We start from the raw sequence: 9,815 nt of genomic DNA, 5'->3' as shown, positions 1-9,815 counted from the left end.
TTTAAAGACGCAATTTCTCAATTGAATTATAGAGTCTCATGGATTCATGGAGTTATACAAAGAGTGTCTCTTCTTATCACTCCTATGCCCTTTCTTTTCATTTTCCTTCTCTTTTGCCCACTTCTATCACTATTGGAAAATCATAAAAACATTCGTATGCCGTCCACACAGTGCCTCCCACTAGCACACAATACGGGGGTAAAGTCCCCCCCCCCCCGACATAATTTTGATAAAGATTCTTGGGGGTGTCAGAATTTTGATGGCGGCTTCGACCTCTTCTTCCTCTAACCTTTTTTTTTTATTTTCCCCCTTTTTTTAGTTGTCAACATTTTAGACGGGAAAGTGATTCCGGCAATTCTGATGAGCATTTTTTTTCTTGTTCTTTGATTTGTTTATTATGATTTGTTTTGCTAGTCCTCACGAGGTTACCAAGTGGGCCTACTGTTCCTCTCATTATTTCTTAATATCATCGAAATATATCTTTGTTAAACAAATCTTTGTGTCGCCTCTTTTTATTCATCGTCGATGTCTCCATTTCTTCTTTCCCTTATTCTTCTTTCTCACATTTTGTTTTATTTTCATGAGGTTTTTTCTTTATACACTCATCTATTCTTTCTTGCGTTCGTTCGTAAGTTCTTTCAATTATTTTTCATGTCTCTAAAAAGACTATAATTTTTTTTTTTTTTTTTTTTTATTCCCGAACCACTTTCTTTCTAATACATGTAATGTATATACTGTATATATAATTATATATATTTCTTTCATTCATCTCTTCCTTTCTTATTTTCAAACATTAATTCAACATTTTTTTTCAATTTGTTTATTTAGTATATTCATTCAAATGTCCATAAATACAATGTATTTTACTAACTACTTAGTTAGTTCGCAATGTATCTATGCCTGTCCTTACAGTTCAGAAATGTGACCTTGATATACATTGAATAGCTGCTATTCGCATGACTCGAAGGTTTCTCAATCATTTTTCATGTTGTTGTTATTGTTTTATACATCCTCGTTACAATCATGATGGATTAAATATCCATGATTGTAATCAAGGTTGGTTATTCAATATCTTGAGGAATTATAAATTATGTGTAATTGAACAATTATTACCAAAACAGATCGAGGTAATTTAGGATTTGAGGGGCGGGGCGACAGTGCACCTGTTGCGAGAACTTGTTGTCAGTACACCAATCACAATAGCGCTCTCAAAAGAGTCCAGTGACGTTTTCTATTGACATCGGACACGCATAACCGGTTCGAGGGGATCCCATGACAACACAATCTAGCAACAGACGCCGGCTGCTATTGACCATCGCCCCATGCATGTTCACGCAACCAAGCACCTGTGATTGTTCTAGCTACCTACACGCGGGAGAAGAACACCCACTCCTGCGACAACCCATCATCAGAAAAAAAGAGAATATCATCGTCAAATAACTGGATACTTGGTGTATTATAAAGGAGTATTTATTTATGAAATGGAGGTGTAAATACACGTATTTTTCAAGATGATGTCCACTCGCACTCGTACCCAAATGCCCCTTGCCACGGCGACGGTCGGCCCACAAAGCTGGAGCGATGCTACGGTGAATGAGATTAAAATTTCACAAGCGGCTGTGGAAAAAACAGACACGGGCCAAGAAGCCGGACGTTCTTTCGATGCCTTGCCATCCCTTCGAGATAATTGTGCTCAGCAAAGTAATACAGTCGTTCACCAGTATGTCAGGGAATGCAGAATATCACTTGTCAAACTTCGGGACAGTTTTCTTGAAACCAATGAGGAAGTCAAAAGTTTATTACGCGGGAAGGAGGCGCTGGAAAAGAAACTGGAACACATTCGAAAAGACATTGCACTCAATAAGATGAGCACAGAAATCAGAAGCACAAGACCGTCAAGAGAAAGGGTAATCTATTAAGAACGTATTGTTTTAAATAAAAATGATGATAAAACTCAACTAGGGTCAGGAGGTCTAGTAACAGTCCTAACTACTAACTTATACCTTTTTTTGTAACTAGACTCTAGAGACTCTCTCGTCCCAAGTTCAAGGCCAAATGAGTTCAATCTTTTTAGTTTCATTTGTAAATCTAAATGTAGTCTATGTTGTCTAATCTCTCTCTGTTTTGATCCTCCACTCTTTGGAGGTTAGCGATAAGTTGCAGTCAATAAGGATTGATGTGTTGATCAGGTACTGGGATGAAATAAATCTGAAATAAGAAATAAATGAAGTCATCCAGACGTCCAAGTTAAAAACATCACATTTTGCTTAATGTTCTGTTTCAATAACATTACAAATAGCACTAAATCCACTATAATTTAATAGTAAATTTCGAAGTTACTTGTATACCGTATGGGTTAATTGTTTACTATTGACCTCTTAAAATCGTGTTCTTGTCCTGGTATACCCAGTTCTTCTTCTTCTCTATAAGTACAGGCCACCGTCTGGCGTATTGTCGTACTGTAGTACAGTTCATTTTGATAACTGGACAAGTCTGCAATTTTAAGAGCTTTGCATTTTATTTTGCAAGCAATGTTTCTTCATTTTATTTAGAAATGAATGTAAATAATGTAGACCTAAGTCAATATCACCCTCAGTCAATATATTTTTCAATATATTCTTCCAGCTCACACACCCCATTTATGATACATCATTAGGGGAGGACTCTGTATCTGAACATCTTACTGGACTTCTTCTTTAAATTACCTTTTTTTTCTTAAATATTTTTGTGTGTGTAAAACTACCTTTGGTTACATAGTAATTGTATGCAAAAAGCTTGGCCATTGTTTGGACCCTAAAGTGTGTAAGGAGAGCTTTTCTTGGTGTACCAACTCCCTATTGTTTGTTCGTTATACTGACTTCATGGGGTTTCTTTTTAAATAAACAAAGGAGTTGGCTTGCATTCTGTAAAGAAAAGCAAATAGACATGGGTCTTTGGCATGGCAACCTCTAAGTAACTTGTGTAGTTGCTAATTGCACATTTAGTGATTATCATGTATATTCAGTAACAGCGAAAACATAACAGTAAAGGATGGTAAACCAAAATATACCATAAGCATACAATGATTAATTCTTTGCCACAAGATTGTTAGCAACTTTGCAGTTTCATAATAATGAATGAAGTGCACACATGAAAATTTATTTTCTTTTTTTTTCTTCTATTTGCAATATGTCTTAAATGGAACCTGCTAACAATGGTAATTTTTTTTTCTTTTGAGAAGTTAACTTACCTCAGCTCTTATTACTGATTAACATAAAGATGTCCTAAAACATAGATTTATCCACAGTAGATTACTAATTTTTTAGCAAAGACCATACAAAAAGGCTTTACATGTGTTTCCCCCTTAGTATTTTTGTTGTAAACTTTCTCTTTCATAATATTTTTTGGAAAAAGTCCTAAATATGTATTTGTCTATTTTTTCCTTTTCTGTCTCCATTTCAAATTTACAGGGAAGAGATGGTGCAGATGACGTAGTGGAGAAAGAATTCCGACATCTCCATCAACTTAAAAAGGCTCTAGAATTGCAACTACGCTCAGTTCAAAAACAACTTCAGGTATGTGGTGAATCTTTAATAAATCATTATTTTTATTTATTTATGAATATTTTTATGAAACCCTTCTCTTCTGAAATCTTTTAGGGTTATTATTCATTTAGGAGTGGCATAGTTCAGAATTCTGAATTAAGCGGATTTCATGGTTGGTTGAACAACTATTTGCATCTATTATTTTGCACTTGATCTCAGCATCTGCAAATAGTGGCACACCAAATTTTTTATTTAATTCAAAACTTTAGAAATGCTATTCTTTTCTTAGCAAAATATTTGAAAACAATGTTTACATTGTGATATATGTATTTCTATTTCAGGTCCTAGATCAGTGCAGGAAGCGACTTAGTGCTGTCATCCAAGAAAGAAACAGGGTCCTAGACCTACTTTGCCATGCCGTCTCCTCTGTCAACGGGCGTGCTTCTCGTAACAGTGGACGCATCTCCCGTCAAGAGAAGACTATGACCTTTGGTGGCAATGGGACAGGCTACACTCGTCAGATCAACCTGAATGTTTCAGAGTTGCTTGGTGCGAGAACGTCGCCTCCTGATGGAGAGGAACGAAACGGCTCCAATACACCCCCTCCAGATCCCTTAGGCCCGTTCACCCCAGAAGCAGCTGCTTCTATTGCTCAGGCCAGGGAAGCACGCCAGCGCTCACAAGTCCTCCGCAAGGAAATCCGTGATGCCATTGAGAATACTCAGCAGTTGCAGCAGGCTGCACACAGGGCTGTTAATGGTAGTCTTAATCAGAAGGTTGCCGAAACTGTCACACTGAAGGTACATTGGTTTATCATTCAATAAAATACCTACCTTGAATTCTTTTGTTTTGTCAATGTTTGTCACATCCTAATATACTTTCAAGAGAATGAAATAAGATACATTGATATGGGGTCGGGACAATTCGGACCTCGGGATATACTTTATTTCTAATCTTACATTGATGTTATGTTTTGACATTATCGAGAGTACTACCTTGCCGATCCAAACTTTCGAACGTTCAACATTTTTTTTCTGTCTTCTTTCCAATTTTAGCAACATCTGACTGTAGCGGCTGGTGAGAACCGTCATTCCATCCATCGTGCCCAGCGTTGGTATGACTCTACAGAGAAGGCCCTAGGCTACACCATTGGACCTGAGATGCAGTCTGACTTGGAGACCAGGGAGAAACTAACCCGTCCTCTGGTCCGGGTCTACCAGCGACATCCGGGCACCAACCTACCAGAAGCACAAGATATTATCAAGGTAAGTACGTGTGATAAGTCAATGGGTGATCTGATTTTGGTATTTGGGTTAAAGCATGCACCAACCACAACTCCCAACATTGAATGAACCTTGTGTTTGGATGGGTATCACCTGGAGTTACACTAATGAAGTAAATGTTGTCATTAAAATCCAAAAATCAGTGCACTGTTCAGCAGTCAGATTTACAACTCTGACACAGACACCATACTTGAAATCAGCTTGTATGTAAAAGCTGATCTTTGCTCCAGTATGACCATTGGTCCCATTGATAGAAAACTTGCCTATTCAGCCACATATTAACCTTAATATCTCAACCTAACACAAGCCCCAATTCTTATCATCACATGTCAACACCAAACCCCTCTCAAAACACATTCCTAATTGTATAGTCCTTGAGAAACTTTATACAGAAGCACCCTCCCTCCTTGATCTACAAAACTCTAAGGTTGCATTTGATATTAATTTGTTCCTCGCTGTTTCCTACCGATTCTTCAGGGTGCTGCCGGCCTAGACGAATCACTACTCAAGACAAGTCGTAATATCGGTCTCCTTCAAATGGCACAGGGTCGTCTCCAAGGCGATATTAGGCACAAGCACGCCGGTGCCAGTGTCGACTCCTCAATCGTCCGGATGCGACGTCGCCTTGCCAACCACAGATGGGTGATGGGAAGCGTTTGATTGCCTCTTTTCTCGAGGTGTTGCCATAAGGCATGTTTGATTGCAGAAAAATGAAGAAAAAAATGCAATATAGTCTACTCCATTCCTTTCAAAATAATGAAAAAATACCTGAAGAAATATATTATCCCATTAGGTATCATGTTGATAAAGGGCTAGTTATTATAGGTAAAGGGTTGGTAAACAATGCTTATTATAGACCAATCAGTCATCAGTTTATTCATGATATTTTTTAATGCATTTTATTTTTATTTATTTACTTGTCACTTTAATAGTATATGAATCTCAACCACCAGTCCAATCCAAATTGACATTTCCATAATTTAACATTTAGTGCATACTAAATTTCCAATTGCTGGGCTTTTCAGTTTGAATAATGCAGACCTGTCTTATCTAAATCTGAAAGAATAAATCAATCCCATACATAACAGAGTTATTAAATGTAATAATAAGGTACGTAGTTGTGATAATACAACCTTATTAATTGGATCATAGAATAAAAAATAGAGATATTTGTGAATAAATTTGCATGAAAATGGAATGAATGTGTGATGGCTTAATCAGCTGGGAACTGTATATCTGCAATGCACCCAAGTTTTATTTGTTCACTCTAGTTCAAAATATGCTGTGAATGGAATGGTATGAAGTGAGTATATGGGAATTTTATTGAATGGAAGGACAGGTTCAAAATGGCAGCTCTTTGAAGATTGTCCCGTCATCTCTGTTGTCGGCTCATTCCAAATGTCTTCATATTGTGGGGTAAAGTGGAGTTATCTTCTCATCATGCTTACTTGTACATCTGAAAATAATGAAAATATAAAAATCATAGTGGGTTCTTTTACAGTTTTTACTTCAAAAATGCTGGAGCATACCCATAGACAGACCAAGCACAAAAGAGGGATCACCTTGTTAATGTAAAGGAAGAGGCTTTAACCTGAAAGAATGGGCGTTATTTTAAAACAGGGTAATCAATTTCCCACGTTTGCTTTATTAATAAGCTCCATGTACTTGCTTTTTTCTGTCTTTTAAATTTGATGCTATATAAGGATTCTGAAGCTCCATGCACTCCATAAATCTAGAAGCTGTTTATGTTCACGATTTTAATGCAAATTCAAATTTACTGTAAATGGTGTATTCTATTTATGTCCAGCACAAAATGTTGCAGTTTTTTCAGCTAGCAGAGGCAGAGTTGTCAAGTAAATGATCATCAATTAACTTATTACACCCATGGGGAGAAAGCGAAAACATCATACGTACCTACATATGTATATCTTCTTTGATCATTAGGATAATTGCTATTTATCACTTTTTCATGCAACGAATCTTATAATTGCCAATGTAGACTAGAAATGCATGTATTTTCTTTTTGTGAGATTTGACCCGAAGGAGAGGGTATGAGACGCAAAACCTTCAGATAAGTCTAGATTTAGGGAGAAAATGCCAATTCTGTCTCTGTGCCTTGCAAAATTATAAGATGAGAAATGGTTCCTGACTAGGTCAGGATTGTTATCTGATTATATCGTAGAAAATATTATTGTACTGATTCTACAGTAAATATATTGTGTATAGCTGCCTTATATATTTGTAAATAATATGCACAATTGTACATCATCAATGCTGTTAATCAACGAGGTTTGTGCTAATTTTCTCTTCCGTCCAATCTCTTTGCTTTCTTCAGAAGCTGCGCTGTATTATAAATTCATAATAATTCTATGAAACAAATTTATATTCTATGCATGAGATGAATTAATGAGTGCTTTCTCTATCTGTAACTATGCAATCGTACCAATAGATATATATATCAAGTATTAAACATGAATTATGTAGATCAATTATCTTTATTGATTATGCATGTGTGGAGAGGGTATGGAGAATATTATGTTCCAAACAAATTTGAAATATGGTATCTATGGAATATCATGTGAATTATCAGACCCAAGGCAGGTAAAATATGGCCACTTTCGGATGAAGTGGATTGCAGATCATTTGTCTGATTGCTGCCCTTAAATGACTTGGAATGTCATGTGAAGAGAGAAAAAAATTATCACAGCAGTGAAGATTGACTTTTCTTGCAAATTGAATATTATTAACATCAATAACTAACAATATTTAGAAATCATGGAAAAGGTGAAAAAATTAACATCAGAATATTACATCCATTTCTTAATTTTAACTATGCAAATGTTCTTTACAAGAGATCCATGATGCAAATATATATATATATATGAATAAACAGATGATAATTCCATGTAATCAATTACAATTATATTTGTCCAATATGATGGAACTCATTATGCACTATCAAGGAACCAAGTATTATCATTATTGAGTCACTTTTAGCAGATAATACAAATTTTTGTATTTTTTAAAGAAATGTTTCTGCTCAAAGGCAGTAAAACACAATTTAACTAACCACTCCACAGATGTTTGATCAAGAAGGAGGTCTGGGTTATGTTCAAGAGCTAATTTCTGTCTTAAGATGTCTGTCTATGAGCCAACATCAATATTTTGATTGCTTTATCTTTCAATATTAATGACAAAATATTGAAGTATCTTTTCCACCTTGCATATCAAGTTTATCTACAAATATGTACATTTTATACTGTGCTATCAAATTTCTACAAATGTTGCAATAATTGGTATTATTGTACTGTGCAGTGGAATTATAGAGGTATTAAAATCTGTAAAAACACGTTTTCTGTATTTTTCGTCATGATTTTTGAGGACTTGTAATGATTGGAGGTGAGGAAATATGGAATGAGTTGAATGGAGTTTTGTGTTAAAAAAAATGGGGGTAGAAAAAAATGAGGCTGTTTCATAAAAGGACTTACAATTTACCATGGTAACATGACACAGCAGCCAATCAAAATCTAGGTTTCCATGGATGCTACCTTGATGGCAAAATATTACCATGATTGTAAATCTAGATTTAATGCCCCCCCCCCTGAAGTAAATCCAAAATGTCATAAAAGGACTTACAATTTACCATGGTAACATGACACAGCAGCCACTCAAAATCTAGGTTTCCATGGAAGCTACCTTGATGGCAAAATATTACCATGATTGTAAATCTAGATTTAATGCCCCCCCCCCTGAAGTAAATCCAAAAGGTAGAAGACTTGGGAGGGGGAGGTTTGAAGCTATGACCAGTTTAGCAGGAGACCTATAATGTATGTTTCAGATATCAGACTGGAACTTCAACAACAGCACTGAATTTTCTCATTTATAAACACAGGTAAAAAATAAAGAGAGAGAGAGAGATGAAGTAAAACAAATCATGTTCATTGAAAGTTGGGTGAATAGTGATAACCAATATTGTTCCCGGATATTAATTTTTGTCTCACCTGCATGTGAGACTATCGGGGCCGCTTTTCCGACGGCGGCGGCGGCGTCAACACCAAATCTTAACCGAAGGTTAAGTTTTTGAAATGACAGCATAACTTAGAAAGTATATGGACCTAGTTTATTAAACTTGGCCATAAGGTTAATCAAGTATTACTGAACATCCTGCCCGAGTTTCATGTCACATGACCAAGGTCAAAAGGTCATTTAGGGTCAATGAACTTTGGCCATGTTGGGGGTATTTGTTGAATTACCATCATATCTCTGCAAGTGTATTGGTCTAGTTCATAAAACATGGACATAAGAGTAACCAAGTATCACTGAACATCTTGTGCGAGTTATAGTAGTTTTCAAAGTCAGCACTGCTGCTATATTGAATCGCGTGGTGCAGGTGAGACCGCCAGAGGCATTCCACTTGTTATGAAATTTAAAGCAGGTACCGCCAAGTGTTACTGGCCCAAGACCAAAATCCAGTTGAAACCAATTAGAGCAAAACCAATTGAAACCAGTTGGCCAACTGGTTTCAATAGGGAAATTGAAACAACTGGTTCCAATTGAAACCAGTTGCCAATTGGTTCCAGTTAAAACCAATTGGGCAACTGGAACCAGTTGCCAATTGGTTTCAATCGGTTCCAATTAGGCAACTGCACCTCAGTTGTACGTTCCAGTTGATCCAATTTCCCTACAAAACCAGTTGAATCCAATTGGAGGCAACTGGTTCCAGTTGAAATCAATTGGTTTCAACTGGATCCAATTGGGACTTCCAGTTGGATTGAACTTAATTAGTTACAAATTAATTAACATTTGTACTTACTATTGCTCATGCCAACACAGAAGCATTGTTATATGTCTATTAATACCAATGTAAATGGCATTGATAAAATATAGATTCTCATACACATATAGTTATATGGAGGAGCTTCGAATATTTGTATTTGATGTAATTTGGTAACAGTTAGTGGTGTACTAATTATCTGTTAATCTATTGTAATTATAATTTATAATATTT

General features: G+C 36.1%; 1 protein-coding gene across 1 annotated transcript; it reads left to right on the top strand.

Annotated features, from left to right (window-relative positions):
- Positions 1–1,272: 1,272 nt before the first annotated feature.
- LOC129277968 (tektin-like protein 1) lies at positions 1,273–8,156 on the top strand. The gene is made up of 5 exons (XM_054914159.2): positions 1,273–1,907; positions 3,450–3,554; positions 3,866–4,324; positions 4,580–4,789; positions 5,285–8,156. The coding sequence occupies exons 1-5, from the start codon at positions 1,512–1,514 to the stop codon at positions 5,465–5,467; spliced, it is 1,353 nt and encodes a 450-aa protein (XP_054770134.2). The 5' UTR covers positions 1,273–1,511; the 3' UTR covers positions 5,468–8,156.
- Positions 8,157–9,815: the final 1,659 nt, after the last annotated feature.

The sequence above is a fragment of the Lytechinus pictus genome, chromosome 15 (genome assembly GCF_037042905.1).
Source record: "Lytechinus pictus isolate F3 Inbred chromosome 15, Lp3.0, whole genome shotgun sequence".
Lineage (NCBI taxonomy): Eukaryota > Metazoa > Echinodermata > Echinoidea > Temnopleuroida > Toxopneustidae > Lytechinus > Lytechinus pictus.
This window is presented reverse-complemented; position numbering and strand designations above follow the sequence as displayed.